The sequence below is a fragment of the Hippoglossus hippoglossus genome, chromosome 7, assembly GCF_009819705.1.
Source record: "Hippoglossus hippoglossus isolate fHipHip1 chromosome 7, fHipHip1.pri, whole genome shotgun sequence".
Classification (NCBI taxonomy): Eukaryota; Metazoa; Chordata; class Actinopteri; order Pleuronectiformes; family Pleuronectidae; genus Hippoglossus; species Hippoglossus hippoglossus.
In genome coordinates, this window is record NC_047157.1 from 15,644,542 (window position 1) to 15,665,354 (window position 20,813).

Below are 20,813 nucleotides of genomic sequence, written 5' to 3' on the forward strand. Positions count from 1 at the left end.
CACGAGCGTGGCCTCAGAAATTAATAATCATGATGAAAAGCTTATAAAATAGCCAAAAGGGGGAAAAAACTCACTGTCGGCCTTGCAGGTGTCGTTGATCCTGGTAAAGTATTTGTGGCAGCTGCACTTGTGGGAGCCTTTGGTGTTGTTGCAGATGTGGGAACAGACTCCAAACTGCAGACACTCATTCTTATCTGAAAAAAAAAAATCATATTAAATAGATTAGTCCTCCTTAACTTACTTATCCTAAATATTTGAGGTGAGTTACGATTTGTCGTGACAGTTGCAGTTTTCTGCGCGTGCACCTCTACAGGTCTGGTGTCCCATCTTCTTGAAGCCTGGTTTGCAGGAGCAGAAGGAGTCGGTGCCGTTGATGACACAGTGAGCCTCGTCTCCGTCGCCACACTGAGTCCTGTTGCTCCTGCAGTCGTTCAGCTTGGTGTCTGGAAAACAAGCAAGTGAAAGATGAGTCAGTGGATTTTGCATTTGAAATGTTTGCTTTAAAAAGATCTGAGGTCGGCTGTGGTACAGAAGTGAGCTTTTTGACGCGAGGCACCTGTTTTGCAGTTGATCTCATCGGAGCCGTGGTCTTCACAGTCGTTAAAGAAGTTACAGCGCAGAGTGGAGCTGATGCATCTGCCGTTTGCACACAAGAACTCGTCCTTCTCACATGTGGGAACAGCTGGAGGGACCTCTGTAAGCATAGAACACCACACACACACACACACGGGTCAGCAACCTTCTCAATTGAAGTTGAGGGAGCGGGGGTTTTCAGAGCGATTCCAAACGACTCACGGCAGTTCAGCTCATCCGAGTTGTCGCCGCAGTTATTGACACCGTCGCATCTCTTGGACACTTGCAGACACACGCGGTCGTTCTGGCAGCGGATCGCCCTGGTGGGAGGACACTGGAACCTCCCTGAGAGTCGAGCAGAGAAAGAAAACGAGGGGAGAAAGAGGGGAACGAAACAATAGGTCAGGACAAAAAAAAAAAGGATGACACTTGAGAGCTTTTTCGAGACGTGTGTGATTCAGGCGGCTGCACTCACTGCACTCCTCAGGATTCTCGTCAGAGTTGTCCCCACAGTCATCCTCCCCGTCACACTTCCAGGCGAGGGGCTTGCACAGAGTGTTGTTACACTGGTACTCATCCTGAGGGCAGTGACGTCCCGCTGAGGAAAAACAAAAGACGAAAGAAGGAGAGAGTTACTTTTATTACTTTGCATAAAACTTTAACATCTGGGTCTTTTTGCGACAACCGAACAAATGTGTCTTATACATTTTTGTCTCATCACAATGTCAATTTTTCTCTAATTACTACCACCAAGGAGAATTTGTTTTCACCCCAGTCCCTTTGTTTGTTGTCAGTAAGCAAGATTACAGAAAAACCACTGAACGGATTACCAGAAAACTTGGTGGAAAATGTGGTGTGGGTCAGTGAAGAACCCATTCAATTCTTGTGTGGAATTTCTTTAACATTGTGAGATGGGGCTTTTTTGAACATTTCCCCAGGGAATAATTCATGGATCTTGCTGAAAAGAATCAGGCACATTTTTTGCACTAATATCTATGAGCATGTGGAATTTGGTGCTGTTGGGCCATTCTAGTTACATTTTTTATTTTATTCATGTATTTTAAATATTAGCAAAAGAGTTACGATATAACTGGAAACGTGCACTTACCAGCACTGCCACAATTCTCCTCATCGCTGCCGTCCATGCAGTCAGGGTCGGCGTCGCACCGCCAGCGGATGGGAATACAGTGTCCGTTCTTACACTGGAACTGGTCGTTGTCACACTTCAGATCGCAACCATTCTGCAGAGACACCACTGAGGATCAGCTTTTATACTAATACAAGCTAATATTAAATACATGAAATTAGCATTACTTTCAGTTAAAATTAACTGTTATTTAAAGGTCACGTAAAGACAAATGAAGTTTCTGTACCTCATCCGATCCATCAGCACAGTCGTGGTCTCCATCACACTTCCACCTCCCGGCGATACAGCGACCGTTGGTGCAGGCGAACTCGCTCTCTGAACATTGTCGAGGCACTGCAGAAGAAGACAGACGAGGTTAATTATTGTCCACAACACTGGCAAACACCTTCCAAAGCACAAACCAAAACAGAACTGAGACAAGCACAAAAAACAGAAACTTGAAGACAGCTTAGGGAGAGCGAAGGGAGATCAGTAAGTCTCAATTTGAGTATTTTATGCAGTGGCATCTATAGGTTTTTTTAAAAACCTACATTCTGAGCTATCTTCAGACTCTCACAGGTGGGAGGGGATCACAGTTGCACCAGAATGAGAATGAAGACAGTGTAGAGTAAAAAAGAAACAGCAGAGAGGTGACACTGAACATGGAAGTAGCTCATATGAAGGTGGAGTAACTTACCTCTGGCTCATGCCAACACGACAGTATGAAATGAAACAAACACCAGATGAGGTAAGATGCATCAGAAATGACAGGGAACAGATGTTAGCGCCGAACAAGTGACTTCATGTGCACAGTTAACAGGATTAAATGTGCAAAGTGAGTATGTTACCAGTGGGAAAAGAGCATGGGCGCGAATGTTACTGACACGGGACGAGGTGAGATAACAGGTGTTAAGAGCATGACGGTGTTGTTTTCGAAGCTGAAGGGGACACGTACTGCACTTGTCTTCATCCGAGTTGTCCCCGCAGTCGTTGTCGTAGTCGCACTGCCAGCGGCCCGGGACACAACGGTTGTTCTTACATCTGAACTGGTACGGCTCGCATGTCCTCTCCGCTAAAGGAAAGAAAAGATGATGGAAATAAAAGATAATAAAAATGAAAACAGAAAAAATATAAAACATCTGTCGGTGCCGCTAGTGCATCTTTCTAGTAATTCCAGAAATATGTGGAACCCACATCTCGAGAACTGTTTACCTTATTGGCCTCACGCTTGGAATGCGTATTGTCAAGGAGCCAAGGAAGTGCAGGGTCAGATTTGATGCCATTGGGCCACATCAATTTGAATAAACAGGTGACCAGCGTTCTGTAGCAGTGGTGGCTGGGACTCATCAACCTAAGCTACGTTGCTGATCACAACAACAACTGATTCTCCAGTTCGAGGTTCTGCGAACTGAGTCGAGCTTCACTGAACTTTAATAAACAGGTGAACAGCTCTTTGTGCAGAAGCCTTGGCCTCAGGTTTTTGCGGACCAAGTCCTGCAGCTTGTCTGTATTTGCTGCGGTTAAATGACTGTAGGTGACTTTTACATTTTCAGAAAGAAAACTGCAACCAGCATCACCACAGGCCAAGTGAACAGCCCATTCCAGACAGACGTGTTCAGAACGGGCACTGCAATAGTTTTACTAATTTTAAAAAAGGGGAGAATCTTACCACACTCTTCTTTCGGCTCATCTGATGCATCGCCGCAGTCGTCCTCGCCGTCACACTTCCAGCGAGCAGGGATGCAGCGTCCGGAGTCTTTACATCTGAACTCGTCTACACCACAAGTCATCTGGGCTGCAGAGGCAAACATTCAGGTGCAGTTATTTAGACAGATGATCGGGATGACTCGGAAACAAAAGAGGAAAAATTAAGCTGGGAGTCTTACTGCAGTTGGCGGGTTCATCAGATCCGTCCACGCAGTCATTGTCGCGGTCACACACCCACACACGAGGTATGCAGCGTTTGGTGATGGCACACTGGAACTGGGTGGGAGCACACGTGACCTCAGCTGAGGGAAGAACAGATTTGTAAAAATTTAAGAATAGCACATCAGATTTGACACTGGGAAAAAAATGCAAAAAACAAAAAGGCTTCAAACTCACGACAGTCCTTCTCATCCTCTCCTTCTCCGCAGTTGTCCTGGCCGTTACAGCGGAAGATGCCTGGGATGCAGCGACTGGGGTGGGAACATTTGAACTGGCTTGGGAGGCAAACATGAATATCTGCAGAGAAACAATGAAACAAGCAGAAGATATGATGCTGATCAGTCAAATCCATCAAGTGGTGTCTGTGACATATAAGAAAACATAGGCCGGGCCGGATGCAGCGTATTGAACAAATATAATTTGGGAATGAGCAGCTGTATATACACAGAGAGACATACCACAGTTGGCCTCATCCGAGTTGTCCTGGCAGTCATTGTCTCCATCACAGATGTAGGCAGGGTTGGTGCAGATGCCTGTACCACACTGGAACTGCCCCGGCCTGCATTTGAATTCAGCTGGAAGAAAGAGTCAAATTCTCAGGATCACTCTGATCTTACACCACAATACTGTTTTGATAATTAATCTCCTCCCTGCAGAATTTTCCCTTCAATTACGAGTTTGATTTAGTTTTGATCTCACACTTAGCAGAAAGTTATACTGAAGTCTGCCTGCCTAAGATGCTAAAAACTTAGATTTAAGGATGTTTTGACAGTACACCGGGCCACCGAAGGGACTGTATTCCTTCTGACTGTGACAAGATGTGTGTGTGTGTGTGTGTGTGTGTGTGTGTGTGTTTGTGTGAGAGCACAGCAGTGCTGCAGGTGTTTGATAATGAGTTAATATCTAATTTTCTACTATTTATGCTGCTGTTTGCATAAGTAAAATTAACCGATAGCTAAAAAGAACACTGCATTGTTGTTGTGTCAGACACTCGTTCATTTTATAACATTTTAATCTTGTCGGCCAATGGTTAATCATCGGTTACCGTGAGTCATATATCAGTTAGGAATGTCAAAATGTCAAAGTTATCGCCATGGCAGTACCCTGTTTTTAGAATTTCTAATTATGTTCCTCTAATACTTACGGCATTCTGCTGGCTCGTCCGAGCGGTCGCCGCAGTCATCCTCCGTGTCACATTTCCACCAAAAGGGAATGCATTTGTCGTTCTTGCACACAAACTAGAGCAGGAGAAGAGAAATGAATCAAAGTGATGATAGGCCATGACGTAACAGAGCTTCACTGCCATCGACACACCAGAGGCCAACTACTGCAGCACTGGGCCACCGGCCAGCTGTCAATAGACAATCACCAGGTATGAGGAGTTCCTCAAACAAGCCACAGAGAGACATGGAGATATGAAAAGCCACTTATCCACAGCAGTCATTAAGTCCTATTCACATCGATGACGAGGTGTGTACACAGCCTCTCCTACCTGGCTGGCTGTGCAGTTGGACATGCAGGTCCGCTGATCGCTGGCCAGGTAGAAGTTGGTGGGACAGGCACATTTGAAGCCGCCTCCGGGCGAGAGGAGACAGAGGTTACTGCAGCCGGCGTTGTTCATCTGGCACGGGTGGTTGAGCACTGGGAGACAGAAATATAGGAACATTTGATTTTATGATGTTTAGATGAAAGCAGGTAGAGTTATACTTAGGGGGGGCTAGGGGTTGTGTTTGCATTTAAATACATTTAGTGAACCCCTGAATCATTAATGCTTCATATCTTTCCTGGCATATTTTATTTGACAATTGTAAAAAATAAAAAAGATTTTTTTTATGATATAGATTTTTGGGGGCTGATGTGGATATTATGGGGTAAAGTATTAGGGCTATTAGGGGGTAAACATAAATGCACATCTTTTCTGAATTGCATATTTTGTCAAATAAAAGTTTCATATCAGTAAAAATAAACGCTGATACAGATATGTCTGTGAACGGCTCATACCACTGATTTTCCTATGAACTTGCCCAAGCTTAAAAAACACAAAAAAACACAAAAAACAAGCGTAAACATTATATTATATGTATTGTATTGGGTCATACTGCGAAAATTAAGGATATTGTTTCACAACAAAAATAACAAATATACACAATGAGAGTACAGTCATGTGTTATAATGTAATGTGGTTGGTAAATTAATTTTCTGTCAGAGAACCCTTACCCTCAGGCTGGCGATAGGGATGGTAGATGTGGATGTCCATGGGTCGGTGCAGGGTGCTGATCAGGGTGGTCTTGTTGGTCCCCAGACTCTTGTGAGCTCTGTTAATGGACTTTGTCTCCCAGTCGGTCCAGTAGATATACTCCTCAAACAGAGTCATGGCAAAGATGTGCGGGATGTCCTGGCTGAGAACTGCCGAGAAGCGTTCAATCAATAAATCAATCAATCACGAGAAAATAACTGAGTCAGTCATACTGAAGATTAAACTTTCATGACTTTCCAACACTATCAGTGCACCAACATAACAAAAATGTAGCTTTTTCTGATTTGTTACAAATGTTTGGCTTAACTTGATATGAACTGTATGTGAAACATAAAAACAGCTTATTTCAAATTAAATTTTTTTTTGAAATAGATAAATATGATCCACGGCTCAAATTCCCTTCTAGATAATCAGCAATCGATTGTTTCTTATTCTTGCTGCTGTGATTCCTGCTCCTTGAGTGTAACTGTAAAACAGCAGGGTGGGGTAAACAGCCACTATAGTGACTCCACTCTATCTGCGTGTTATGTAACCAGCTACACCTCATTAGGCTTTACACTCAAACTGTTTTCATGTCATATCATGTGTTTGCTGTCAGTGTTTGACGTTGGTGCATTATGGAAACATGCTGGTTATTTTCAGCCCAAATACATCCCACATGCATGAGTAGGTCTGTGCAGCTAGACACACACACACACACACACACACACACACACACACACACACACACACACACACACACACACACACACACACTGTTGTTAAATAACTGGGATTTCAGTTCACTAACAATAGGCTTTGATAAATCGAAATGTTTTGAATTGTATTCTAGAAGTGGTTCTACAACATCTGGTTGAACTGAGATATTAGTCAGATTAGCATGAAGCGCCCTTTGGTCAGTCCTTATCTGAATTCAAAGGCCAAGTCTTCTGCACACACACACAAGGCCACACTGGTGTTTGTAGTGTGCGTTTGGTGTGTGTGCCAAAGGAGGGGTGCAAAACGCACTGGACATACTATTGGCTTTCTATCACCAGCAGGGATTTTCTATAATGAGATGCCGTTGTAATTTCATATAAACAATAGTTTTTCCTCCAGCTGCACTGGATTTCTCATTGAGTTGAATGAAAAAACTGCTGAAAACGTCAACACAACACAATAATTGTATATACAATCCCATACACCCACATGTTTATATTATGTACTGTGTCCAGCCAAGGAATGATGGGATGCAATAGCTGTTTATGCGTAGAGCAGAGCTTAGCGAATGTGAGAAATTGCCATGCAGACGCCCGCTGAGCTCCAGAATTCCTCTGCGCACCCGGCTGTCTGACAATATCAACTATTGTCGCGAGTTTGCTGAACAACTGGGAGCTATGCAGACGTCATACATGCTGGAAGCCTCAGTGATGAGGACAATCTCCCCTATTCAGTGTCTCTGTCCCATGGGCCTTTGCTGCAGGACTCAGACGGACAAACAAGCTGCCTGCTTATGCTCAATGGCTCCCAAATAAGTGTGAGTATATATTTATTTGTAAACTCGGTTCAGTTTCTGCACTTCCTTTTTCCACTACTAGTGTGAGTTTACATAGTTAGTTATGTTTGATAATAACTCACTTTGAGAAAGACAAACCCATGAGAACACAGTAAACTGCACATACAATGTAATTTGTAAAAAAGATCAACTCCTCTACTGGCAATGGAAAAGGAGTAAAGTACCTTCATATAGCGAGTTTACCCATTTAGAGCGTATATCCCTTTTTTTGGTGTATAAGATGTATTGCTGTATCATGAACTCCTGACCAAATAGTCCATCGTCTTCATTCCTCTCTTGTTTCTTATAACAATATACAATAATACTTCCTGCAGAGCTGTCATGTTCTGCAGGAGAGTGTCACACGGTTTGTTTCAATGCAACCTTTTTATTCACATACTGTACGTTGAAATAAAAAATAGGGCAGTTTTTTGACCGATAGTGTACATATCATATATTTCTACACACCTATACATACACCTGGAGTCTCACACTGTCAACTAGGAGTGGGGAAAGTGTAACCCATCATGCTCTGAGTGTGTAACAACAATAGTACTGTAAAGTTACCTGTGTGTCTGTTGGTGCCATCCAGACTGGCAAACTCAATGTAGTCCTCCCTGGCATCAGCCCAGTATAAACGGTCATTGATGAAGTCCAGGGTCAGTCCGTTGGGCCAAGTGATTTTTTCCTCTATGATCACGCTTCTGTTGGTGCCGTCCATCCCAATTCTCCCAATGTGAGGGTTGTCTCCCCAGTCAGACCAATACAGGTACCTAAAGATCGAGGCATAAACAGTGTTAGAATTGAAATGACTCTTTCCTGACATATCTTAGAGGTTGAATAAATGAGCTTGGTTTAAGACGAACTAACTCACCCGTAGCGTACATCCAAAGCAACAGCACGAGGTTCCCTGAGGCCATTGTTGACCAACACAGTCCGATAGGCCCCGTTGAGTTTAGACACCTCGATGGTGTCCCGACCTTTGTCGCACCAGTACAGGTTTCCGCCGACCCAGTCCACTGCCAAACCATCTGGGTTGCTCAGGGAGGTCCGGTGTAATACCTGCCAAGTCAGTCAGTCACAGGGTTGGACAGGGATACTTACACAACCTCCACGAAAAATAAGTAACTACTGTGGTTAAATAATGTGTCGGCTGTAACTTTTGACCAGTGGTCTTTAGAAACATTATAGCTCACATTAAAAGTGCATTCGATTTCCTCACTCACCTCTATGTTGCTGCCGTTCATATTCATGCGTCGGATCATGCTGCCCTGAGTGGTCACATCTGTCCAGTAGATCATCTGCTCTGCATAGTGGAAGTCCAGGGCCACTGCATTGTTCAGACCCTGAAACACAGGTAGGGATAAAATGAAACAGGTGTACAGAGGGATAACAGTGTTTCAGTAGGTCACACAGAGAACCAGTGGTAACAAAGTACATTTTCTTTACTGTACATTTTTCATGTATGTGTACTTTTAATAAATTAACTTTAAAGTAGATTTCTTTTCACTGTTTCTCTCCTACATATATCAACAAATATCTGTACTTTCTACTCCACGAACTTATCAATAAGGGGGGATTGGTCCACTGATCCAATCAGAGTGAGTAGTTAACATCAGAGCCCGCCTCCCTCAATAAGAGCTAAGTGCACCTGCAGCAGCTTCACTTTGGAAGAAACACAGCAGAGACTCTGCCATAATAATTTAGTAGACTGATGCATTAGGGGAAAAGGCTACACTCAGCAAGTACTTTTACTTTTAAAACTTTAAGTACATCTAACAGCAAGCACTTGCGGTTACGCAGTAGAAAAGTGAATGTGGTACTTTTACTTGAGAATGTTTTAGTCTCTTTATTTGTACTTTTTTTACACAAGTTAAATGTCTGAGTACTTCCTCCACCAGTGGAACCAGGAAAGGCGAGACGCTTACCTGTTTTATCAGAGTGTAGTTGGAACCATCCAGGTTGAGTTTCCTCAGGTAGTAGCGGTTAGCAAAGATCAGGTAGGGCTCCTCCTCTGCACACAAAGACCAAACAGAAAACGCATGCTGCAGGATTGAACTGGCTATGGACTAAATCTGTCAAATTTAAAACATGCCCGTGAACTTCTTACCCGATGTGGACTTGCAGATGGTGGGGTCGTTGGGGCTGAGTTCAAAGCCGTCCACGCAGAGACAGTGGAAGCTGCCGTGTGTGTTGATGCAGCGCTGAGAACAAGGGTAGGTGGTTGTGCACTCGTCTATATCCACACACGTTTTCCCATCTCGCTTCAGCTGGAAACCGGGATGACAGCGGCACTGAGGAGGGCGAGAGCACAGAAGACAGGTCAAAATCTCTCTGGCACTTTTCACCTTTAGTCTGGGCCTACCACTGTTTTTCAAAAAGATCAATCTGACAGACGAGTGTTTTCTTATACCAAAAGCTTAATTTTGTTTTTGTGGTACTGATATCTCAACATCTAAATAGTTCCTTGTGGTTTTCAGTTGAAGCTCAGTCCCCAGCCTCAACACCACAGACATGAGGGTTCACACAGAGTTCAAGCTGTTCCAGCACTGGCCTCCAACTTTCAAGAAGCCAAAACATGTTTTTGTCTTACATAACCACATGCTTGAAGTCAGCGCTTCCAAATTGTTCTATTTTCTATTTTTTTTCACTCACTCACCAATAATAGCAGACACCCCACTGTCTCTGCCTGTTGGAGGTTTAATTTATTGGCCACTCAAAACATGTGACGTCAAAGTTGTTTGATTTGCTCTAAGCTGTTTTCAGAAATGTCCACACAATTAGGTCCAGACTTTCTCCTGACGTTTACAACAACAGGAAAGCGTTCAGGTGAGGATTATGTGACGCGTTAATTCTGTTGCGGAATGCATGTTTTTGTTTACAACACATCCGACACCAGCGTCCGCCTTCAACACCAAAAGCTCTCGAATCATCTTTTCTTTTTAAGTTGACGTCTTCATTGGCATCCTCTACGTATATATGACACCTCTTTTTCTTCCTGAGATATTTGTGTTCTTTTTGTTTTTCTCAATTTTGCTTGTGTTCTCTCATAGAAATGTCATCAACACGCCCACTCACTTGATGTGAATTTTCAAGATTATCTCCTGCTTTGTTTTCGCATTCACTTCCTTGGACATTATGCATGTTTTTAAAATCGGGAGCTGGCAGGAAAAACTCCAAAGATTGACTCAGACCTTTGTGTTCTCACAAACAGAGCTCAGTGCATGTCTGATAGCTGCTGTGGTTTCACTTCAGCAGGCATTCGTAAAAAAAAAGTAGAAAGTAAAATACTTTACAACAACCAATTAGAGGGCTTACCTTGTAGCCGATCTTGAGGTCATCACAGAGCTGCGAGCAGCCACTCATCTTACTGTTGAGACACTCGTTGATGAAGCAGTTGAGTTCATCAGAGCCATCGCCACAATCATCGTTGCGGTCACACAGCAGAGTCTCGTTCAAGCACTTGCCGTTGTGGCACATGAAGGCTGACTCATTACACGTCCTCTCTGAAATCACAGACGAGTGGCTCGTTACATGTGTGTCTTGTCTCAGCCTTTCAAGACGATACTCATATCATAACTAATGCCTCATTACTTTGGTAGAGAAATCAACCTTGTGTAAAATGGTCACTATAAGGTCTACCTGAGTCCGTGCAGCGAGGGTTCTTGGGAGCTTCATCAGAACGATCCTGACAGTCAAACTCTCCATCACACTCCCACTTCTTCTGGTTGAGGCAGCGGCCGTTGGCACAGCGGAACTCTTCTGGGCCACATGTTGGATATTCTACAACAGGACAAGAGCGTTAACCTTTACAGAACAGCATCACTGCTTTTACCATGACTCATCATCTGTGAGTCACTGGGACCTTCCTGGTTAAATTAAGAATAAATCAAAAATAAAACTAGAAATGCTACACTGCTGCTGTACGCCTCAGAGCTAGTGCAGTTTCAGTCTCCATGCATTTTTTCCCCCACTCATATGAGCTCACTGGGACCTTTGACCTCTCAATTCTAATCTGTCCATCTTTGAGTCCAAGTGACAACTTGTCAAAATGAGAAGAAATCACCTAAGCGCAGACTTGAGATAACATGTTCAAGAGGCCAAAAGCTGTTTTGTGAGACCAATGTGACTTTGACCTTTGACTTCTGGCCACCAAACTCTAATGAGTTCATCTTTGAGTCCAAGTGAATGTTTATACCGAGTTTGGAGAAATTCCTGAGCTGTCGCATTCACAGGACCATAAACATGTTAAGTGAGGTCACAGCGTCGTTGACCTTTGACCACGAAAATCGTATCAGTTTATCCTTGACTCAAACTGAACATTTGTACAAGATTTGAAGAAATTCCCACAAGGCGTTTTTTTAGATATCGTGTTCACAACAAGAAACGATCACCAATCACATTCTCTCACAAACTCTCTTTTCTTTCGACTCGATTTCTCTCCCAAGACACAAAAATCACAGGCACTCACCACATTCTGGGGATTCGTCTGAACCATCGGAGCAGTCAATGTCGTGGTCGCACACAAAGTGTTTGGGGATACACTGTCTGTTCTGGCACATGAACTCATTCTCGGAATCACACGTGTTGTTGGTGTACGCTGGAGGAAGAACACACACACACACACACACACTGGTCAATGGACATGGAAGGTTTCTGCATATTTTTCATGGTGTTATTTCAAAGTGTCCCACTCACTGCAGCCAGCCTTGACGCTCTCATCTGCTCCATCAGGACAGTCTTTGTCTCCATCGCACTTCCAGCGCTGCGAGACACACATGTGGGAACCAGGACACTGGAAAGCCTCAGGACTGCAGGTCTTAGATTCTGTGACGACGTTATGGGAAAGATCGCGTTAAGTTGAACGCCTCGACCGGGCTTGGGCGTATTACTTACATCGGTGAGTGTGAGTAATATGTCACTTACTGCATTTCTGGTCCTCATCAGAACCATCGCCACAGTCATCAGAGCCGTCACACACCCAGTGACTGGAAATACAGCGATGGTTTCCACATTCAAACTGGGTGGATGTGCAAAACTTGTCTGCAAAGGAAAGAAGAGAAGGAGAGCTCAGCATTTCAGAGAAATTATTTTAATTTACTCTGACCGTAACTCATGTTTTCCATGTGCGGTAGGAAGTCTAAAGAAAAACACTGGTTATTCTGGTATGCTTTGTGTTACAGAGGACGACTCTGTAGAGGACTGACCACAGTGAGTCTCATCAGCTCCGTTCTCACAGTCGTTCTCCTTATCACAGGTCCAGCTCATGGGAATGCAGCGACCGCTGGGACAAGCAAAGAAGTTGACTGGACATTTAGGCTTCCTCTTATCTGCAGGGCAACAGACAAAAACATCATGTAAGATCTATGAAAATGTTATGAACAGTTGAATTCACTCAGAGGGGGGGAGAAAGAAAGCACGAAACCTGGGCAGTTCTTCTCATCGGAAGAGTCTCCACAGTCGTTGTTGCCGTCACAGACCCACGAGGGCAGATAACACAGAGTGGTTTTCTCACAGCTCTGGAAGGACACGCCTTTCACTCCGAGGCGGAAGAAACGGGAACAATCTGTGGCCTCTGAGAAAAAAAAGGACAAGGATTTTTAAAAACGACCCTTAAAAAAACGGACTCACCGCCAAGGAGGTTTTGTTTGTCAGCAAGTTCACTGAATAACTGCAGATCACTTACGGCAGTTCATTTCATCGCCTGCATCTTCACAGTTGACCACCTGGTCACAGCGGCTGAAGTTGGAGATGCAGCTTCCGTCTTTGCACTGGTACTCTCCTACTTTGCACAGGGTCACTGCAGGAAGCACAGCATAGAGCATTATAAGCATTATATATACAATTTATAATTATTACACTCTATAGCTCCTCTCAGACCGAACAAATGCAGTTAAGGTGACATTTAAATGTGCAGATCCAGCAGTTTGATCAGCAAAAACACTGCAATGTTGTGTCAAAATGTGCAATAATCTGATAAAATGTGATTATTTAATAAGAGCTATTTTAACGATGCTCAAAGAAACTTCACGTTGGTTTGTCTTTGCAAGTAAAAAATTCAAATAAAATAAAATGGACATAAATGACTTACTGTTACAGGGCAGTTCATCTGAATGGTCACCACAGTCATCGGTGCCGTCGCACCAGAACTGATGGCCGATACAGCGACCGTTGATGCAGCGTCTGTAGCCTTTCTTACAAATACGATTGGCTGTGGAGGATGAGCAGTTGTTTAGAGATCGCTGAAGTGCAGAGTCATGTTTACCTTTTTTTGAAACAACCTAATCCACCAATTCATCACTGAAACTGATAATCTGTTCTGTATATATTGATTGAAACTGATTACCTGTTCTCTCTCTCGTTCTAAATTGGTTTGAACATGATAATCAGCCAATAATCTCTAACCTGTGGCAGCTCGTTGTTCTCTAACAAACAGCTCCATGAGGAAACTCACCACAATACGACTGTTTCTCATCAGACTTGTCCTTGCAGTGGGCCATGCCGTCGCAGGTCAGGCTGTAGTTGATACAGTCACCGTTTCCACACTCAAAGTCGTCCACACTTCCACAGGATATATTCAGTGCTGGTGAGGGAGACACATCTGATTTCAAATGACAAGCAACCTTATGATCAAGAGGAAAGTCATAGTAATATTTGATCCTGAAATAGTGATTGAGGACTTTCTGTTTCACTTACAAGAGCAGGTGTTGTCTTCCAGAAGCTGTCGTTCTCCGCGGCAACTACAGTTGACCCGTCCGTCGGATGTGGGCAGACACAGGTCTTGGCAGCCTCCGTTATTTGTTCGGCAAGGAGAGAACTCACCTGAAGGATGCAGAACGCAGAGTGTCAAAGAATTTGTTTTTCCCTCTACATGACAAAAAAGCCCAGCATCACATACTGGTATCTGCATACTGGTATTTAAATTCTATTTTCACTGATTTTCCAGGAAATAATTAATGGATGAATAAAAAAAAGGCACATTTAAGCGACTGATTTCTATGAGTGTGTGAAATGTGGTGCAGCTTGATAACATTTCATGGGACTGTACTGAAGTTATTTGTAAGACTATGTAGTTAAACTGTTAAATATCAAGTTAATTACATTTCTCTGTGATAAGGTTTGATAATGACATCATGAAATCCTTTAAAAATAAATATGTTGGCCGCTGTATCAGAATTATTTCCCCCCCCCCCCCCCCCCCCCAATATCAGTATTGGTTCCCAAAAATCAATATTAGTTGGGCTCCAATTTGTTGAGGTATTCCAGTCTGGAGCAAAATGGTGGATGGTCAAACTAAGGGACAGAGCAATGTGGTCATTCAATGAACAATACTCACAGCTGTTGGAGTCATTAGCCACAGCGACGATGCCCATTGGCTGCTGAGGGATGTCGGCACGCAGCACCTTCATGTCTCCTCCCGTGTACTTGTCCGCTCGGAGGACGGCCCTCCTCACCCAGTCGGTCCAGAAGATGTAGTCTCCGTACACAGCCAGGCCAAACGGGTGGACGGGCTCATTCTTCAACAAGACCTGAAGGAGAAAATAACGGGCATCAGTTCACCGAACGTCTCGATGCTTCTTTTTTTACAGCCACAAGAAGAAGAAAAAAAAGAGAAAGATTATGTCTCACATAACGGCTGCTTCCATCATATTCACAGCGTTCAATCTTGTCCAAGGTGGCGTCAGAGAAGTAGAGTTTCTCAGCCCGGTGATCTATGGCCAGGCCGTTGGGAGTCTTAATGTCGCTGCCGATGATCACGAGCACATTGGCTCCATTCAGAGACGCCCTCATGATGCTGGGAGCCTGCTCGTTCCAGTTAGTCCAGAACATGAGACTGTAGCGGGAGACAAACACAGGACGAGCATTATGTTGACGCTCCCAAAACGTCTCGGTACAAAAGTTACGGTTCAGTGAAGTAAAATAAATCTTCTGTTGGAAAAGGAAAACAGAAAGATATACGACTGGAACTGGGCCCCGAGTGCAGAACACCGAGTTTCAATATCAATGACTCACTCCTGACACTCGTCCAGCACAAAGGCTCTGGGGTGGTCTTCTCCAGACATAGTGACCACAGTGTTGCGGTTATAGGCCACAGAGCGGCTCTGAGCCACAGTGTGGCGAGTGATGGTGGAGGTTGTGTAACTGGTCCAGTACAATGTATCCCAACCGCGGTGGTACGCCAGGCCCTCGACTGACCCGACATCTGCGGAACAGAGAAGGAAGAAGTTGGTAAATATTTTGGACCTTTTCACAAAGAGTTTTTCCACCTTTGGTTCTTTAGGCTTGAGAAGAACCAAGTTTATATTTCAGTATAAAATAATATCACCTCTCAGGGGTGTTGGTAGCAGCTTTAATGAGGACATTCAGTGAGAATTCAACAAATCATTAATCACCGTCATGGTTGTAACAAGTTGCCTGCGTTAGTGACACTTCATTAATGAGGCAGCGGTAAATGCTTTTTTCCCACATCTTCCCTCATCAGTCTACGAATGGTGAAACGCTGTGAGGAAGGATAAGGTTGAAAAAAGAAGTAAAATGGCAGCGGTACCTAACTCATCTGAGTATTTACCAAGCCTGCTGTTCCTGGAAAGACTTTACACAGTTTGGATCATCCTGTCATTTTATAGCCGACTGCCTGCACATACAAACACAGCTCCCTGCGGACGCTCGCGTCCACGGCGAAGATTGCAAATAGAACAGCTTGAGTCACTTTAGGGACAGAGGGCGCGGCGAGGAAGTCAGCCGTGAACGGCAGAGATAAAGCGGCTGTTCTGGATATCCGTCGTCCTTTTTTGTGCCCTGCGACCCCCTGCACTCACAGCACACATCATCGGACACTGTTCATATCTGTGCTGCATACATGACACACGACATCATGGAAAAGGACGCCGTACTGTACTGCAGTCTTCTGGGCTCCAAGGTGTGTGCATCCATCTGTTATTCGTCACACTAGCAACCACATTTATGAGCACTTACCCCCACCAATAAAAACCTGAACACTCACAACTGTTTGCTTTTGGCTGAAAGTCAATAATTGCCCTTTAATAGATGTTTCAGATGAATAACAAAGTGCCATAATCAACCTTAATTTGAATGCTGAATACGCTGGAAACCAACCTAACTAACCTCAACTAAAAGAGCAGTTTAAGAATAAACACAGAGTCATGGGAATAAGGTTTTTTTTTTATGCATCAGGCTGCAGGAGACAGATATGAGAAGAAGGTGAGCACGGGCAGCTAATCACTCGGATTCAAACGCGACCCCACTTTGAACAGGAATGAAGTTTGGAATTAAGTTTGTTCCACGCAGTACTACTTAATGAGATTCAACACGGTCTCCCCTCCCCTCGCCGAGATCAGCTCAGCCCCTGGTCACTGTGCAAACAATGGAGACAACCTGAAGGGAAGAACATTGCCACTCAGAGACAGGAGGCTCTCTGACAACCGCAGGAGTCGCGCTGTGATCCACCTGAGAATTACTTCATTTTTTATCACCACCTATATTCATGGTTTTTTTTTTTTTCTTCGATGACTGAACGCCACGTTGAATCGAACAGCAACTCTTCTGCCCGCGGCGTCTCCGAGGAGCTTCTAAGTGGACAACGTGCCTCCTGCTGCGGTGGCCGCTCACTGTAGCATTGACTGGTTTTCAAAGTGGAACGTCTGTCAGCGGCTACTGGGATGAATTTGTCCACCGTTGCCTGGTTTCAAGAAATCAATAGAGCATCTCTCCAACTTTGAAGACGGCTCCTCCTTGGATTACAAAGGAGATGCTGATGCAGCCCAGGGAAAGCCTGCACGCTCTTTAAGGTCATGTTAAAAAAGAAAAACAGTTTCTCTCTGAGCCTGCTCTTTGATTTGTGTTTTCAGCAAATGGACTTTGCCACATTATCGCCCTAAAGTGATTTTAGTTACTTCAAAGAGCAGGGGGATAAAAAAGAGTTGAGATACATTTGAGACGCCAGTGAGCAACAGAAAAACGTGCAACCTTTTTAAGTGACACTGGACTGCAGATATCTCTTTGCACCTGAAAATGAATAACAATGGACTGTTTATCTTTCAAAGTTCAATTTACTCTCTCTCTTCTGTTGTCAAGACTCTAAATGTCAATGAGGTTGTCGACTCACCAGTACGATTTACACAACTTATCTAACTGCTATTATAGTGAGAGTACCGATTGTCTCAATGGAGTGTAGTGATGCTTTTGTTGAACGCACTCCCACTTTGTGAAAAACGCTGCTCGGAGGCACAGTACCAGGCCGTTACATTAATCTGACTCTTGTGTGTGAATGCATGGAGACTTTGGGGCAGCAGGTAAACACCAGCAGCCTTGGACAAATCCACCGGGCTGATGAGGCTTTGGTTAAAGCCCTGGTGCCCATCTTAGACGGGCTGATTCTGGTGACTGGCATTGTGGGCCAAATCCTCGTCATCATCATCCTCAGAGGCAGGCGGAGGAAGCAGAGTCAACCCCCGCATGGCACGGACACCCTCCTGCTGGCCCTGAGCGCTGCCGACCTGCTGCTGCTGCTCTGCCTGCCCTTCCACACCTCCGCCATCACCCTGGGTTTCTGGCCGTTTGGCAGCTTCCTGTGCAAAGCCATCAGCTTCCTGGGCGTGGCCTGCTCCACCGCCTCGGTCTTCACCCTGGCAGCTTTGGCTGTGACGCGCTACCTCACCGTGGTACACTCCGCCTGTGCGTACCGTTTGCGAATGCACAGACGCATAAAGCTGACAGTGGCCCTGCTCTGGGTCCCAGCCTCGACCCTGGCGGCGCCGCAGTTCGCCTTCCGCACGGTTACCATGTCCGGCGGCGTGTACTGCTTCGCCTTTCTGTCTGATTTCAGCCAGCTAGTTTACAGCATTGCTCTGTTCCTGTTTGGCTTCGCCCTACCTCTAGGCATTATTGTGTTGATGTACGCCAAGATCTACTGTTTCCTTCGACATGCGCGGCTGCTGGGGAACGCTCTCCAGCTGGAACGCTACCAGAGTCAGGTCACTCACACCTCAGCTCTCCTGGTGCTGGTCTTCACTCTGCTGTGGCTGCCCTCCTACGCCCTCATGTTCTCCTTCATCGGCGGAACAGTAACAGACTCGCCTGGCTACAATATCATTGCCATCCTGGCCAGACTGCTGGCATCCTCGGTAGCCGTGGTGAACCCTGTGCTGTATGGATTCATGTCTCAGAAGTTCAGACGAGATTTACTGGAGCTGGGGAGAGAGCGCTGGGCCTGGTGCAAAAGCTGCCTGATCGTGTGTCCTCAGGTCAGGAGCAGAGACATGGTACAGCCCTTTGAGCTGGACACCAGAGGACAGAGTCTTTGACCAGAAGGAAACACAGAGCTACCTCATTACTTAGTTCCTCCTGGAAATAGGGCTAGTTAAAAACTTTGTGATTTTAATGAGAATATTATCATTTCATTAAATACTATCACTACACAGATAAATGTGGAAAGTATAAAGAAAAATATTCAAGGTGATGTGTTGCCAAACAACCCCCCATAAATCAATAAACACACATACCCTATGTATCTAACTTGTTTTCCTGTCTTTCCTATCAAAGAATATTGCTTTTCCAACAACAGCTTTGGTCCAGAGCTTTTAAATGCCATGTTTCTCAGGATGGAGTTCAACAAGCTACTCTTGAATCATTTAAAAAGATACTTCAGTGTTGAAACAAGCCAAAAGCACAGTCTGTGTGTGTGTGTGTGTGTGTGTGTGTGTGTGTGTGCACGCATCTTCTTCAAGTGGGAGCACAAAGTGATGTCAGTCTCTGTCTCTGGTAGAGAAGCTGCAGCTGTGTGTGTGTGTGTGTGTGTGTGTGTGTGTGTGTGTGTGTGTGTGTGTGTGTGGTACAGGGGATCCTCCTGGGTGTTTGTGTTGTCAGAATGTGTGATGACAGCTGTTTACAGTGTCGGGGGATGAGGGACAACATTCAGTTATTAATGGAGATGATAACGGAAAAGGCTTAAATGTGTTTTCATACTGAGCCGAGGGAAATGTTTACCTGCCGTAATGACTGATGTGTAATGGCACTCGCACTTCCTGATGAAAAAATAGAAACGCCACACTTACTGTCCACCACAATCTTGCGGTCTGTGCCATCATCGTTGATCTGCTGGATGTTTCCGAAGTGGATGTCGCTGAAGAAGATGCGGTTGGTACCCTTCCCTCCGCCGCCGTGGTAGTCGAAGCTGAGGGCGATGACGTTCTTCATGTGGTCGGGGTCCTCGAACGGCTTGATTGGCGCGTTGAGGTTGGTCTCGTCGGAGAGGTGGATGCTCTTCAGAATGGTACGCTCCGAGTACAGCAGGTAGCCGTCATAGTCGCGGCAGCTGCGGTTGTCCTCTGCCAGCATGCCGTGAGCACAGGCGCAGGTGCGCTCTGCGTTGCCACGATAGAGACACAGCTGCTCACAGCCGCCATTGTTGTCTTTGCAGACATTGGTGCCTGGGGAGAGTGTGACACGTTTATGAGGTGTGTTGTTAAACAAATAATGAGCCTGGTTAAATGCAGCATTTCAGCGATTCCTGGGCTTTTTCATAAAGTTGGGTGGTAAAACATTTTTTATTATTATTGTGCGTGTGAGGAGTTGTTTTCTCTACATGTGAGAATATGCATGGGCAGCTCACTCTTCTTGAAAACTGATTTTTATGGACATTTTTTGCATGAAATTCTGAGAGGCTCATGATAAGTTTAGGCGTGTGTATGTTTTGTGTGTTTTTCTACCTTGCTGCCTGGCTCTGTTGAAAACCTTGATGTCTTTCAGCTGCACACCAATACCAGTCCTGAGCTGCACAGCATCTGTAGCATTGTCTTTGCTGCCTCTCTTAATGGAGCCATTGGCATGAGTGCTAAACAAAAGACAACAAATCCATGTGTAAATTAACACGACATTACAATGTGACATTGTCCCCATGATTGAAATGCTGTTCAACAGAAAGTATGGATAGATTAGAAGGATGGTTTAAGAAACAAACTTATTTCTCCACTGGACTGACCGATCGCTCCAGTAAATGTATTCCTCAAAAACAGAAACAGCAAACATGTCCATGTTGTTGTTGGCCAGCACCAGCTCCCTGTTGTCTCCAGTCTCCAGGTTGATGCGCTCGATCTTGTCCGTCCTGGCATCGCACCAGTACAGAAAACCATCCTGCAGACACAGAGCCAGACATGAAGCTGTGCTGATTATTCAAGTCACATTTTCAGAACGCAGATTATGAGTATTGATGTAACGGTATCATGCCACTAGGATATATTTAATTTTACCTCTAGCTTATTTTCTACAGCACTTGATGTTAACAAATCTTTCTGAAAACCTTTCTGATCTATTGGCGCTACATTAAAGCAATGTAATTATAAAACATCATTCAATAATTCAGCTGTAATTCAAATATA

The 20,813-nt window shown here is 44.7% G+C and overlaps 2 protein-coding genes across 4 annotated transcripts in view; one reads left to right on the plus strand and one right to left on the minus strand.

Annotated features, from left to right (window-relative positions):
* Window positions 1–20,813, minus strand: part of lrp1ab (low density lipoprotein receptor-related protein 1Ab) — an 88,608-nt gene that overhangs the window by 6,682 nt on the left and 61,113 nt on the right. For 2 of the 3 annotated variants that reach the window (XM_034591177.1, XM_034591179.1), the window contains exons 39-75: window positions 20,417–20,568; window positions 20,145–20,269; window positions 19,491–19,865; window positions 15,430–15,619; window positions 15,046–15,250; window positions 14,753–14,945; window positions 14,113–14,238; window positions 13,871–13,999; window positions 13,508–13,627; window positions 13,103–13,216; window positions 12,842–12,991; window positions 12,624–12,746; window positions 12,343–12,459; window positions 12,115–12,243; window positions 11,888–12,016; window positions 11,059–11,199; window positions 10,735–10,922; window positions 9,527–9,710; window positions 9,345–9,430; window positions 8,643–8,762; window positions 8,291–8,478; window positions 7,984–8,189; window positions 5,843–6,031; window positions 5,118–5,266; window positions 4,770–4,863; window positions 4,084–4,200; window positions 3,803–3,922; window positions 3,586–3,708; window positions 3,369–3,494; window positions 2,655–2,771; window positions 1,947–2,053; window positions 1,682–1,814; window positions 1,049–1,171; window positions 796–918; window positions 557–694; window positions 306–443; window positions 75–194 (exon numbers count right to left, since the gene is read on the minus strand). In XM_034591177.1, the coding sequence (XP_034447068.1) occupies window positions 75–194; window positions 306–443; window positions 557–694; window positions 796–918; window positions 1,049–1,171; window positions 1,682–1,814; window positions 1,947–2,053; window positions 2,655–2,771; window positions 3,369–3,494; window positions 3,586–3,708; window positions 3,803–3,922; window positions 4,084–4,200; window positions 4,770–4,863; window positions 5,118–5,266; window positions 5,843–6,031; window positions 7,984–8,189; window positions 8,291–8,478; window positions 8,643–8,762; window positions 9,345–9,430; window positions 9,527–9,710; window positions 10,735–10,922; window positions 11,059–11,199; window positions 11,888–12,016; window positions 12,115–12,243; window positions 12,343–12,459; window positions 12,624–12,746; window positions 12,842–12,991; window positions 13,103–13,216; window positions 13,508–13,627; window positions 13,871–13,999; window positions 14,113–14,238; window positions 14,753–14,945; window positions 15,046–15,250; window positions 15,430–15,619; window positions 19,491–19,865; window positions 20,145–20,269; window positions 20,417–20,568 (5,407 nt within the window). The remainder of the gene's footprint in view (window positions 1–74; window positions 195–305; window positions 444–556; window positions 695–795; window positions 919–1,048; window positions 1,172–1,681; window positions 1,815–1,946; window positions 2,054–2,654; window positions 2,772–3,368; window positions 3,495–3,585; window positions 3,709–3,802; window positions 3,923–4,083; window positions 4,201–4,769; window positions 4,864–5,117; window positions 5,267–5,842; window positions 6,032–7,983; window positions 8,190–8,290; window positions 8,479–8,642; window positions 8,763–9,344; window positions 9,431–9,526; window positions 9,711–10,734; window positions 10,923–11,058; window positions 11,200–11,887; window positions 12,017–12,114; window positions 12,244–12,342; window positions 12,460–12,623; window positions 12,747–12,841; window positions 12,992–13,102; window positions 13,217–13,507; window positions 13,628–13,870; window positions 14,000–14,112; window positions 14,239–14,752; window positions 14,946–15,045; window positions 15,251–15,429; window positions 15,620–19,490; window positions 19,866–20,144; window positions 20,270–20,416; window positions 20,569–20,813) is intronic. The other variant, XM_034591178.1, reaches the window with a different exon arrangement.
* On the plus strand, window positions 17,410–19,466 carry LOC117764993 (galanin receptor type 1-like). The gene has a single exon (XM_034591187.1). It carries the CDS (start codon window positions 17,709–17,711, stop codon window positions 18,738–18,740), a length of 1,032 nt encoding a protein of 343 aa, XP_034447078.1. The 5' UTR covers window positions 17,410–17,708; the 3' UTR covers window positions 18,741–19,466.